The 14,519-nt window shown below is 47.0% G+C and overlaps 1 protein-coding gene across 1 annotated transcript; it reads right to left on the reverse strand.

Moving 5' to 3' along the window:
- Positions 1-8,051: 8,051 nt before the first annotated feature.
- On the reverse strand, positions 8,052-9,974 carry LOC112348244. Its single transcript, XM_024680410.1, has 7 exons — positions 9,389-9,974; positions 9,245-9,334; positions 9,047-9,195; positions 8,670-8,994; positions 8,569-8,615; positions 8,436-8,518; positions 8,052-8,372 (listed from the first exon to the last, which is right to left on the reverse strand). The coding sequence occupies exons 1-7, from the start codon at positions 9,972-9,974 to the stop codon at positions 8,093-8,095; spliced, it is 1,560 nt and encodes a 519-aa protein (XP_024536178.1). The 3' UTR covers positions 8,052-8,092.
- Between the last annotated feature and the right edge of the window lie 4,545 nt (positions 9,975-14,519).

Here is a 14,519-nt window from a genome sequence, read left to right on the forward strand (position 1 = left end):
ACTCAAATTCTTGAAATCTCTGATCTTTATAAGTTCTGTCCACAGGGGTGGAATATGCGATCGGTTGTGCGTGACCAAGCTCGACGAGACCAAGTAAAATTGGTTTACTCGCTGCTTGCAGGACATCGAGTCCCGCCGCCTTGGCCGTTTGTCGAAATGGACGGCGTCATGTCTGCACCCCTGCGGGTCAAGGAACTGGTACTGCTGCTCGAAGGGATCCACAACAACAAGCTCCTGCGATCGCTCGCCCTCGAGAGGCCACCGCTGTCCGTGTTGCCGCACTACCATGCCATCTCGGTTTGCACGCAGCACGCTCGCATCTGGCTTGGGCGCTACGACCTCCGAATCTATTACGACCACAAGTTGACGTGTAAGTTTTGTGCCTCTCCAGAGTTATATATGTTCAAGTGTTTTGTTGGACTAGATGGCCGGCTTGGGACGCAGGATTCTAGCACGCAAGAGGAGGAGGAGGTATGTACATGTTTGTGTGTGCAAGCTTTTATTCTTTTCTTTCTTGCCAGGTTCTAGCAAATGGTTTCTACAAGGAGCGCACTCCGTCCTTTATGGAGAAAGCTGTGAGGATATGCACTATGGGAGAGATGTGGTACTAGCACTAGCATCCATTCTCTAACACACATTAAAATATCGGCATGATTTGTTTATACAGGGTGTCCTCCAGCGAAAAGGAAGAGGCATGGCTGATGAACATGTGGCCAGAGGACTACGATCTCGCAAAGCCACCGGACACAGCGATGTGGCGTGCTTATAGACAATACGTTGGGCATCCCGTGGTGGTTCCAAAAGAGCAGTCCAAGATTGGAGCAGCCCGAGTCCTTTCGGATATCGACTATGAATACACCCGGTACCTTGGCTGGGAGACAAAGTCGAAACACAGCGAAGATGGTCTTTTTCCACTACCCGTACCAACTCTCCATGAAATCTTATAAATTAAAAAGCTGTATGAAGAGTAAAGAATATATCTAGAATATCCCGGCATATTCTAAAGTATTTTTTAAGCCAACGGTCGAGATTTCTCCTGTTATACTAATTTCCCTCCGCACCTGCTATTCGCGGCGATCTGGATCCTCGTGAGATTTTGTTCCTTCCAAAGTTCCTTACACATGACAGTTCATGAGCTCAAATCAGTGGAAACCACGAGTCAGGAGGCATTGTTTCATCAACCATGTTCAAATGCCTGTGCAAAACAGAAATCTAGTCTATAGTTCTAAAGTGGAGAGCATATAAATCTGTTATTTATAGGAGCCATTTGCACCTGCACTTTATATAAAAATATTTTAAAACGTATTTTAATTTTTGTGACTGTACTTTAGTAGTTTTTAGGTTGTTTTAAGCTTTAAGTATGCATTTTAAAACATTTTCATTCCCACTTGCATAGGTTTTTATGGTAAAAATTTAATGTAAAACACTAATGACTTTGCACCTGACTTACTTTAAAATGTCTTCAAAATAGCATTCGAACATGTTTTAAAATATTTTAAAATTTCAAATTCAAATCAAATTTGAAATGCTAACCCTAAATTTCAATTTTCAAATATTAAACTTGAACATAGCAACCATGCAGTTCTACGACGCCGCAAACATAGGAAGTTAATTAGGTTCTCTCGGACCTCCTATGCATCCTCCATCCTATGCAAGTCTTCTTGTGGTTCTCCCTTAGCTACAACAGGATCCTTGTAATTTTCGAAAATCTTTACTTCCTTCAAGGCTTGAATGTGTTTCTCCCATGCTTTGATCTCAGCATTGATGTTTATCTCACTAACATCAATTAAGAAGTTTGTAAGCAACCAAAGGGAACGACTTGAGAGATGGTTTATGGGGTTTAAATATATAGGGATGAATAAAAGTGCACCCTCTTTTCCAATTGATTAAGGGTTTTAAAATACTTGGAGTTAAGCGTCCTTGAGTTTGAATAGTATTGAGCTGGATAACCTCCCAGAAAGTCCAAATTCAGGAACTTACAAAGTTGTGCAAAATGCAACAACTTTTGATGATGTTCGGTAGGTACTTCTACTTGATCCTTTGTTTTTGATCCAAGCATTTGAATTTCATTTTTAGGAGTCTAAATGCTTTTTCAATAACAATCCGGGCCAGATGGTGTTGCTGGTACTCCGCCTCAGTCACCGTCAACTGGGAACATGTTTCAAATTAATAATTGAAAAAAAAAAAACAATCAACTTACCCAAGTGAGGGATCATCAAGTGTTGCTGCAGTTGGTAGTCCTTGTCTCCCACCAGATATGGCTCAATCCACTCGTCAAAAGCAAACTCTCGAAGAACTGTGAGTAATTCCTTCGCTTGGATCTTGTGGTATAGCCTAGAGTTCCGAAAAACCCTCATGTCATGAACACTTCTTGGGAAAAAAAAAAACCAATTAGATATATAGAAGAAAAAAATTAAAAGTAATTACCTGGCCAGCTTGCATAGATATTCAAGAACCTTTTCTGAGCGTCACAAACCCTCTACAAGATCACCTAATACTGTTGTTTTCGATCAAAGTAGCCCTCACCATCAGGGCCAACTGATCAGATAATCTCAAAATGTGTATAGTTGATTGCCCCAGCCATATTAGGGAGATGGGTCTTGGTGATTTGCTAAAAATTTGCCACCACAGCTCTAACTTCCGCTGTTGTCTCTGGGAATCGAATCTTGTACCCAAGGCACTTGACAATTGCAGTAGCATGTGCAGTGGCTTCCCCGATCCCAAATTTGTCAGACAGGTCAGAGTAGTCGGTGTTCTTGAACAACTTGTACAAGGTGACCCCTAAAAGAACATCCACTGGCACCGCTCTCATAAACTTTGTATCCTGCTTGCAGATTTCAACCTCCAGAATGCCACAAAGCCCAAAGAACATCATCTTCTCCATCCTCAACTTCCGCTTCCATCGACCAGGGTTATACAACTCCATGAAGCATACACCGCGGCTTCACCCACCAGAGACTAGTGTCAAGTCACTTGGACAAGACTGCTCGACAAAGCTTGTCTTCGTCCTCCTCCTCATCCGGAAGAGTTTATGCCACCAGGGTTTTGTCATCGATAATGGATTGAAAAGCCTCCACAGCGAGAAACAAAACTTGTAGAATAAGCAAGATTACCTTGTTCCTCAATAAAGCATCGATGACTGTTGCTTGATTGTTGAAAGAACCATGTTCCCCCCAAGCATCTCCTTGGTTTTCCCCGAAAGCATCTTTTATTTCCTCGGGTTGAACTATTGCAAGATCCTGAAAAAAAAATTTGTTAGAAAAAATCTAGAATATCATAGCCTAAACATAGTTTAGTTTAATATTAATAATTAATGTCCCCCTAAAATCCCAAAAACAAGACAGCTAACTCCTAGATGCAGCCCCATTCAAGAAGTTAGAGATGGAGCTTGCAAGGTTGGAGATGGCTCTAGCTAAAACTGTTGCAGCTGCAGCCTTCTCCTTCTCAGCCAGGCTATTCTCCTTCATGCAAACAATGCTCTCCTTTTGCCATGCTAGATTCTGCTCATTTCGAGCAGTAGCGAGAGCATTTCCCTCAGCGAGCAAAGTTGTCATGCTTTTCTCGGCCTTCTTCGGGTTCTTCTGCTTCCCTGAACTCCCTGGCACCTGTGTAGCATCTCTAGGAGGATCAACACCATCCGCGGGGTCCTCCTCGTGAGCTTCCTCTTCCGAAGCATCTGAATCAACAAGAAATGTTGGAGATGTCGATGTTTGCTTTGCTAGGAATTCATCCATGATGTTGAAGTACTCGACTAGGAACACCTTCAAGTTCAACTTCATTGGCATAAGCTGCTTTGCATCCTTGTGGCTCAAGCTAAAGTAGTCAGGGTTCCCAGTTTTCCTTTGGAAATCACAAACACACTTGTAGTTGTTGCAAAGGTTGTTCCAGCGAGTCTAGCAAGCCTTCCAACCCCGCTGCATGCCAGCAGCCTGGACCTTCTTCACAATCCTCTTCCAGCAATCAGTTGCTGTCAACGTTGTCTCCTCACTTCCCCACACTGCCCTGATCTTTCCAAGGTGATCTTCCCATTTGAAGTCAATGAGGGAAGCCATCTCACCATCTCCCTAGTTTTTCCCGCATTTCTTCCTCACTTTCTTCACAACATGAACACCTGCCTCCCCTTCCTCGTCGGCATCACCCTCCTCTTCATCACCCCAATCATCTTCTTCCACCTCCTGTTCAATGGCAACGTCGTCTTGCTCCTCCAAGTTATGAAACTAGAGTTGCATGTACTACTGTCCTGATGACTGCTCTTGCTCCAGGTCACCTGCTTCACCACCTTAAACCCGAAACCACTCTCCTAGAATCTGAGCTAAACTCGGTTTGAAGCTTACCTTGTTAGTTGTCATAGAAGAGAATTCAGAGAACAATCAAGTTCTAGAAGCCGTGGGGGGAGAGGCTCCAGCTCCCCGTGCTACAACTCCCCATTCTCCAGCTCTGAGTCCACCCTGATTGAGGCCAAGATTCGAGAGATCGGCATCTCCACGGCCTCGGCCCCAAGGCGGCATGCCTCCTTGAGCAACAGCTGGGCCTGGTGCTCGTCCTCCAACCCCGGATGCTCCTCACTCCACAAACAGCACCTCCTCGCTGGATGCCACTGCCCTGAACCTGTACCATCTCCTCGTCAAACCCTATAACTCCTCCTTCCGCAAAATCGGCTACTCCTCCTTCCTCAACCGAATCCCCAACATGATCTAACCCTAGGGCGATGACTGCTACCATAAAATGCCTGAGCTCACGGCAGCTCGCAGCAAAAAACTGAAACACGTGCTGGAATCTTTGGGGAATCTTGGAGATCCCTTTTAAAAATATTTTAAGTTCCCCCCTATCTTTTAAAATCGGTCTGAATGTTTTAAAAAGTGAAAACATTGTGTTAAAGTTAGCACTATGTGCAAATGAAATTTTTTTTAAAAATATCCTAAATTTTAATGTAAAGTAATTTACTTTATTTTAAAACATAGTGCGAATGTATTCATCACTTAAATTTAACACATTTCAAGAATAAAGAGCAGGTACATGGCTCCTATGGTCTCTTATTCTTCTGTATTGCCAACAACTGGTTGGTCATGGGATCCAGTTCTATGCCAGGTACCTGCATGTCCATAGAATTTGTAGCGTGCGAGAGCTAGATAGGTTGCTTGTTTCTGGTATATAGTTTTCCAGCGTTACAACAACTCAGCAGCGCGGCATGCTCAACTTGATGACTTGCTCATCCTTACTGTGCCAGACCAGGAAAACACCTCGAGGTGCAAACCGAGCTCTCACTGCAAATGGCTCTGTCATCAATGATATCATATGGATACGGTACGGTCCTCTTTTGTATTAATTTTTCTGACATGCTCGTCATTAAGTGTGAGGAACTAGACGCCTGCTCCCTGGTCAACAGTGGTGGTGCCTTCGTTCCCAGGTGAAAGCTCTTCGTTCCCAGGTGAAAGCTCTTAGTTCTCTGACTCATTTCATTTTTTTTATTATAGGGTCAGTTCACCAAGTTATGTCTTCGTCCAAAATCATCATTGAAGCTTTATTTTTTGATAGATTCTTTTCCTGTTCTTCTCAAAGGTCAGAAAAAAACTAGAAGTTTCACCAACTGTTACTTCTATGCATCATTGGTTTTTGACATATTGATAGCAATAACCAAAACAATAGAGCTCAAGGTATTATCAATGTTCATTTTTCTATTCTATTGTCTTTTTTTCTAACTATATGAGGATGATTTTGCAACTTCTTTATTGTTTTAAAGTCTTTATCTTTCCCGTGATCCAACTATACTTGTAACTACATTAACCAGTTTGCTATTGAACGCTTATATGAATCATATCCTCAATTTTGTAAGGAAAGCCTACGATAGGCCATTATGTGGACACGACCAAGTTCGAGGCTCTGGTATGTGAGAAAGTCTTTCACCTGGCTTTGATTTCCCTTTTCCCTCCTTTCTTCTAGGACGCATGGCTTGACAGTGCGGAGGTAGACACTTTGAACGCCTCACGAGAAAAGATAAAGAAGTTTCCGAGAATGACATTTCCCCTCGAGATATCAGGCTCACAAAGAAGCAGATTGCTGATGCGCTGGAGCCTGGAGAAATGGTGCTTGTTTTTTATTGTTCAGCATTGTCATGCTTGGTAGTAGCATTCTATTGTCTTGGGTATGCCACTTACGCGAGCAGTATTCCTTTTGTCTTTCACTGAATGCATGCATATGCTTGTGCCTAGCATAAACATCTCTGTGGATCTTGACGAGATGAACCACATTTCTACTGAGTAATAGGCACATTCAGGTAAGCAGTGATTTTCAAAAGCATAGTTTTGCTCCTTGTCCTCTGAGAAACTGGGCTCTGGTTGCCGCAGTTACGTAGCTCCAGAGTACGCAATGACCGGACATCTTTTGGTGAAGAGCGATGTCTACCGCTACGGGGTCGTGCTACTGGGGCTACTGTCGGGCAGAAGCCGGTCGATATGTCCCAGCCACCCGGTCAAATAAATCTAGTGACATGGGCAAAGACCGCTGCTCAACAGCAAGGAGGGACTGGAGATCCTCGGCTCTAAACAATGTTCCATTCGACAACCTCGTCAGGGTGGCAGCGATCACCTCCAGCCGGACGTCTCTCACAGGCCTCTCATGCAGTCGTCCAGGCGTTGAAGCTAATGTACAACGACTCGGACGCCAGCGATGGTATCGTGTCCGGCAATGGCAGCATGCCCTGGGAAAGCCAGCAGCAGGATGTAAAGTCGAGGAATCCTTTTGTCGGCGGTGGTGGAACGTACGCAAGCGGTGGTGGTGGTGGTGGCGGTGGCGACGAGAGAATCCGCACTGTGGCGAGACACGGCTGGGAGAGTGGCTCGTTCAACAGCATTGACTACGACTCGAGGACGTTTGGTGAAGATCGGGCAGGGAAGCAGAAGGCACTGTCAAGCTGGGGGAGCAGCAGCAATGCGCATCAGCTCCCACTGCGGCGACATCGATCAAGCGGAAGCGTCCTTGGTACCGAGTGAGAAACGCGTAATGGGACAGTGAGTGAGTCGGTGCTACTGCGGTACGGACGATGCTAACAGGAACGACCATCGTGACAGTTTTTAGAGGGAGCGGGGCGGCGGGGGTGGTGGTGGCGGAGATGGAAGGGATGGATTGACTATTGTTTCACGCAGGCTAGTCGTATTCTTGCTCGAGATGATGGTTTCGAGCTCGGCTTCTCATCGATTTGGATCTTCTTGCTGGGTGTTTGCTACTGGAGTATAGCGAGATCACAGGAGCACAAGAAGGGAGCTTGAGTTCCTGGCTCGGGAAACAAGCTGTCCAGAGTGCAAGATGGTGGTAGTTTGTAACATATGATATCGTTGATGACAGAGCCATTTGTGGCGAGAGCTCGGTCTGCACCTCGAGGTGTTTTCTGGTCTGGCACAGTAAGGACGAGCAAGTCGTCAAGTTGAGCATGCCACGCTGCCGAGTTGTTGTAACGCTGGAAAACTAAATACCAGAAGCAAGCAACCTAGCTAGCTCTCGCACGCTACAAATTCTATGGACATGCAAGTACCTGGCATAAAACTGGATCCCATGACCAACCAGTTGTATAAGAGACCATAGTCAATTTAACACCTTGCAAGGAAGAAAAAATAACAAATTTATATGTTAACTTTCTCTCCACTTTAGAATTACACACCAGATTTCTGTTTTGCACGGGCAGTTGAATGATTGATATAACAACGCCTCCTGACTTGTGGTTCCCACTGATTTGAGCACACGAACTGTCATGTGTAAGGAACTTTGGAAGGAACAAAATTTCACGAGGATCCAGATCGCCACACGTGCCCTGGAAAGCGAATCGATAAGGAGATAGCAGGCGCCAAGGCGCCGCCTGGTCATGTCGCCCTGTGCCCTGGAAACCTCCCCTAACTCGCTTGCTCGCATGCCAAGCTTGTATCGAATGAATTCCAGGATATGGATGCTGCCAGTGCGCAGATCAAAAAAATTGTATTACAAATAGTATCCGGTATTAATTAGTTTAACAGGAGAAATCTCGACCGTTGGCTTAAAAAATACTTTAGAATATGCCGGGATATTCTAGATATATTCTTTACTCTTCATACAGCTTTTTAATTTATAAGATTTCATGGAGAGTTGGTACGGGTAGTGGAAAAAGACCATCTTCGCTGTGTTTCGACTTTGTCTCCCAGCCAAGGTACCGGGTGTATTCATAGTCGATATCCGAAAGGACTCGGGCTGCTCCAATCTTGGACTGCTCTTTTGGAACCACCACGGGATGCCCAACGTATTGTCTATAAGCACGCCACATCGCTGTGTCCGGTGGCTTTGCGAGATCGTAGTCCTCTGGCCACATGTTCATCAGCCATGCCTCTTCCTTTTCGCTGGAGGACACCCTGTATAAACAAATCATGCCGATATTTTAATGTGTGTTAGAGAATGGATGCTAGTGCTAGTACCACATCTCTCCCATAGTGCATATCCTCACAGCTTTCTCCATAAAGGACGGAGTGCGCTCCTTGTAGAAACCATTTGCTAGAACCTGGCAAGAAAGAAAAGAATAAAAGCTTGCACACACAAACATGTACATACCTCCTCCTCCTCTTGCGTGCTAGAATCCTGCGTCCCAAGCCGGCCATCTAGTCCAACAAAACACTTGAACATATATAACTCTGGAGAGGCACAAAACTTACACGTCAACTTGTGGTCGTAATAGATTCGGAGGTCGTAGCGCCCAAGCCAGATGCGAGCGTGCTGCGTGCAAACCGAGATGGCATGGTAGTGCGGCAACACGGACAGCGGTGGCCTCTCGAGGGCGAGCGATCGCAGGAGCTTGTTGTTGTGGATCCCTTCGAGCAGCAGTACCAGTTCCTTGACCCGCAGGGGTGCAGACATGACGCCGTCCATTTCGACAAACGGCCAAGGCGGCGGGACTCGATGTCCTGCAAGCAGCGAGTAAACCAATTTTACTTGGTCTCGTCGAGCTTGGTCACGCACAACCGATCGCATATTCCACCCCTGTGGACAGAACTTATAAAGATCAGAGATTTCAAGAATTTGAGTTACTCACCATGTTGTCCACCGGGTGAAAAAAGAAGAAGTCGCTGTTCACAACTTTGGATACCAAGTCCAGTAGCTTTGGCACTTCCCCCGCAAACGTGGTACTCAGAGGGGAGAATTTGATGTCCCACTTCTCCTCCACGTCCCCTTTGCAGCGCCCTGAAAGAGTTGTCGACAAGAGAAACCAGGTAAATAAAAAACTTCTTACATCTAAATTCCCCATTGCAAGGCTTGCGGTAAGGCTCTGCAGGAAAGAAATCCATATCGATATCGGTGCGCGCCACCTCCTTGGAGCACACTTCCAAAACAAAGATCCAAAACCGCCATTAGAAAACCAAGAAAAGTTACAAACCTTTCATGTTCCTCTCCCTGCAAAACGCGCTCCACAAACGCTCCAGGTGCTCCGTCACCTCCTCGTCTTGCCTCGATGCTTCTAACGAGTCAAGGGTTGGAGTCCGCGAGAGCAGCACCCGGCGAGCGAAATCAACCATGCAGTCCATCTGCGCTCGCGCGCCGTCCCAGCCCAGCGTTGCAGCGCACGCGCTCCTCTCGGCATCGGAGAGGCGGGCGATGTAGCAGAGTGCCAGCACCAGGAACAGCGTCTCGTCCGGATCTTCAGCATGCCATTTGGCGATCATGGCATCTATGCACACGCATTCGTGCACGTCCATCGCCGCTGCCTCCTCCTCATGCGCCCGTGCAGCTTTGGCGACGAACTTGGACATGGCCCCAGCATAACCAATACCCCTTGCGTTGACAAGATCATTAAACCCTACCCCTGGTTTCAAAATCTCGGTACGATACACGGGCGATAGATGAAGCGTACGCCTCAGATCCGCAGATAAACTGCCCGGAAGCGGAGACAAACGACCCCGCGAGGGCAGCGGAGAAAAACTGCCTAGCGTCGAGAGACTTCTACGAAAAGAACTGGAAAGCATTGCTGCGCGCAATACTGTGCCCTACGTTTATAAGCCGTTTTTTCGATAATCTGGCATAGACAGCTTGTTTCCCGAGCCGATCTCGCTATACTCCAGTAGCAAACACCCAGCAAGAAAATCCAAATCGATGAGAAGCCGAGCTCGAAACCATCATCTCGAGCAAGAATACGACTAGCCTGTGTGAAACAATGATCAATCCATCCCTTCTATCTCCGCCAACCACCACCGCCGCCCCGCTCCCTCTAAAAACTATAGCAGCCAAATGTCACTATGGTCGTTCCTGTTAGCATCGTCCCGCTTGTACCGCAGTAGCACCAACACTCACTGCGTGTTTCTCACCCGGTAGCACTGTCAAGCTGGGGGAGCAGCAGCAATGCGCGTCATCTCCCAGTGCGGCGACATCGGTCAAGCCGAAGCGTCCTTGGTAATTTCCACCAAACGTCCTAGAGTCGTAGTCAATGCTATTGAACGAGTCACTCTCCCAGCCGTGTCTCGCTGCGTCTCGTCGTCACCACCGCCGACAAAAGGATTCCTCGACTTTACGTCCTGCTGCTGGCTTTCCCTGGGCATGCTGCCATTGCGGACACGATACCGTCGCTGGCGTCCGAGTCGTTGTATATTAGCTTCAACGCCTGGACGACTGCATGAGAGGCCTGTGAGAGACGTCCGGCTGGAGGTGATCGCTGCCACCCTGACGAGGTTGTCAAATGGAACATTGTATAGAGCCGAGGATCTCCAGTCCATCCTTGCTGTTGAGCAGCGGTCTTTGCCCATGTCACTAGATTTATTTGACCGGGTGGCTGGGACATGTCGACCGGCTTTCTACTGCGACAACCAGAGGTCAGTTTCTCGGAGGACAAGGAGCAAAACTACGCTTTTGAAAATCACTGCTTACCTGAATGTTCCTATTACTCTGTAGAAATGTGGCTCATCTCGTCAAGATCCGCAGAGATGTATCATATGCATGCATTCAGTGAAAGACAAAAGGAATACTGCTCGCGTGAGTGGCATACCCAAGACAATAGAATGCTACTACCAAGCATGACAATGCCGAACAATAAAAAACAAGCACCATTTCTCCAGGCTCCAGCGCGTCAGCAATCTGCTTCTTTATGAGCCCGATATCTCGAGGGGAAATGTCGTGCTCGGAAACTTCTTTAACTTTTCTCGTGAGGCGTTCAAAGTGTCTACCTTTGCACTGCGTCCTGGAAGAAAGGAGGGAAAAAGGAAATCAAAGCCAGGAGAAAGACTTTCTCACATACCAGAGCCTCGAACTTGGTCGTGTCCACATAATGGCCCATCGTAGTATCTCTTCTCGCTCGCATTTAAGTTGAATGGCTCCATCTTAGCTCAAACAGGTTACAAGGAAAGGATCGCATCGAAGCTCTGCCGTTCTAAGCATGCGTGCACTACGCAGGCAACCATCTAAGCATCGCCTCAGAGAGAGAAATCACTCCATTGAACTAGCTGATATTACATTAATGACGTGGCGGAAACGAGCTTTGAAGTGCTGGTATTGGAATCTCCTCTCTTTTGAGCTGCTTCCTTGAGAAGGCCTCGGTGTGAAGGTAGCGGGTGCATTTATAGTTGATAGTGGAAAGGACGCGGCCTTCAATCTTGGGCTGCTCTTTCGGAACCGCCACGGGATGCCCAACGTACTGTCTGTAAGCGCGCCACATCGCTATGTCCGGTGGCTTTGCGAGATCATAGTCCTCTGGCCGCATGTTCATCAGCCATGCCTTTTCCATTTGGCTGGAGAACACCCTGCATCACAAAAAGAAATCATGCAAAGATTTTAATGTGTGTTAGAGAATGGATGCTAGTACCACATGTCTACCATAGTGCAGGCCCTCACAGCTTTCTCCACGAAGGACGGAGTGCGCTACATGCAGAAACCATTTGCTAGAACCTGGCAAGAAAGAAAGGAATAAAAGTTTGCACACACAAACATGTACATACCTCCTCCTCCTCTTGCGTGCTAGAATCGTGTCTCCCAAGACGGCCATCTAGTCCAACAAAACTCTTGAACATATATAACTCTGGAGAGGCACAAAACTTACACGTCAACTTGTGGTCGTAATAAGCCAGATGCGAGCGTGCTGCGTGCAAGTCGAGATGGCATGGTAGTGCGGCAACACGGACAGCGATGGCCTCTCGAGGGTGAGCGATCGCAGGAGTTTGTTGTTCTCTCAATACCACTACAGTGGAAATAGGAATGAACACTTTGACTTATAAGCTGAGAAATTGATAATAGATTTTGAATTAAGCTAAGTAGAAATAAAACACCTCTTAACTCCATATTAAAACTCTCAAAATAAATAGATCCACAAGCAATAATATATAAAGTCTCACCTCTAAGAAACTCTTATTTTCTGAAAGAAAGCCTTATTTGTTGTCATCTTAGTGCTATAGCTGTTGTAACATATAACCTTTGTGCCAGCCTGAATTAGTTGCGGAATCCGAAATATCTAAGTATGGACAGTTTCCACAAGGATACGCAAGCACCACACGAAGGAAGAAAAAAGCAAAGCTTGTCATACCCCGTCAGCCATAGTAATTCTTGGCATTTGCTACAATATCATGTCCAGACAGCGGGACATTACTCGTCTTGGTGTCTTACAATTGAAGAATTCTTACTCACAGGGCACATTACTTCCAAATCGCTGGAAGAAGAGAAACCCCATCTCCCATTGCCTCGATGCTGTCGTTACCTCAGTATGCTCTCATCTTCATGCGAAATCCACCAGAGCGAAAGAGGAAGAATGAATACTTCCACCTCCAGGGAAGCTTACACGGAGCTCACAAGTGCTGGTACTGAAACGTCGAGTGCTGGTACTGGAATCGTAATGGCGATTGAATCCCACCACGTCTTTCACTTCGTCAAACGCAGGATCGTCCACTTTTAAGAGCATGAATACACCCGGTTCTTGGCCAAGGAGACAGAGTCGAAGCACAGCAGGGATCATCTCTTTCCACTGGCAATCGAGAAATTCTCAAGGGAGGACCTCATAAAGAGAGGACATAGTTGATAGTGCAAAGGACGAGGCCTCGAATCCTTCGCTGCTCTCTAAGAACCACCACGGGATGCCCAAGGTACTGTTTATAAGCACGCCACATCGCCGTATCCGGTCCATGCCTCTTTCTTTTCGTTGGGGTACACCATGACAACAACCAATGCCAGGATTTAAATCTGTGTGTTGAAGAATGGAAGCTATTACCACATTGCTTCAACAGTGCAGTCCCTCACAGCTTTCTCCATGAAGGACGGAGTGCGCTCCTTGCAGAAACCATTTGCTAGAACCTGACAAGAAGAAAAGAATCAAAGTTTGTACACACAAACAAGTATATACGTCCTCCTCCTCCTGCGTGCTAGAATCCTGTGTCCCAAGCCGGTCATCTGGTCCAAGAAAACTCTTTAGAAAGAGAACACATATAACTCTGGAGAGGCACCACTTACACGTCAAGTCGTGGTCATAATAGATTCGGAGGTCGTAGCGTCCACGCCAGATGCGAGCGTGCTGCGTGCAAGCCGAGATGACATGGTAGTGCGGCAATACAGCCAGCGGCGGCCTCTCGAGAGCAAGCGATCGCAGGAGCTTGTTGTTGTGGATCCCTTCAAGCAGCAACATTAATTCCTTGATACGCAAAGGGGCAGAGTCGGCGGCGTCCACTGGAACACACGAGTCAGGCAAGATGAATGGATGTCCCGCAAGCTGCGAGTAAGCCAGTTTTGCTTGGTCTTCTCGAGCGTGGTCCCATCAATGGTTACGTTGGTGAGATCGACCAATCAACGAGATTTTAATGTTATCAGCTACAAGCTCTATCATTCTATCATTCGCGCTGGGAACTCAAGGTTAGTTACTCACCAGATTGTCCACTGGGAGAGAACCGAAGCATATCACAACTTTGGACACCAAGTCCAGTAGCTTTGGCACTTCCCCCATAAACGTGGTACTCAAAGGGGAGATTTTGATGCTCCACTGCTCCCTCTCTTCCTCTATGCAACGCCCTGCAGCTGTTGTCAACAAGAGAATAAAAAAGACTTTTCACATCTATATTCCCCATTGGAAAAGGTTCGCCAGCAAGAGATCCGTCCCAATAACGTTGCGCGCCACCTCTTTGGAACTCACTGTACGTAATGAAACGAGAAAACTTTAGCCTCAATACAAACCTTTGGTGTTCCTGTCCTCGCAAAACTCGCTCCACAAGGGCTCCAGGTGCTCCGTCACCTCCTCGTCTTGCTTCCATGAGGCAAGGCTTGTAAGTCCAGTCCGCGAGAGCAGCACCCGGCGAGCGAAATCAACCATGCAGTCCATCTGCGCTCGCGCGTCATCCCAGCCCAGCGTTGCAGCACAAGCACTCCTCTCCGCATCTGACAGGCGGGCAATGTAGCAGAGTGCCAGCACCAGGAACAGCGTCTCGTCCGGATCAGAGGGACGCCATCTCGCAAGCATGGCATCTAAGCATGCGCTTTCGTGCTCGTCCAGCACCGCTGCCTCCTTCTCATGCGGCCGAGCTGCTCTAGAGACACTGCCTGAGCATAAT

Source organism: Selaginella moellendorffii, unplaced genomic scaffold (assembly GCF_000143415.4).
Source record: "Selaginella moellendorffii unplaced genomic scaffold, v1.0 SELMOscaffold_28, whole genome shotgun sequence".
Taxonomy (NCBI): Eukaryota; Viridiplantae; Streptophyta; class Lycopodiopsida; order Selaginellales; family Selaginellaceae; genus Selaginella; species Selaginella moellendorffii.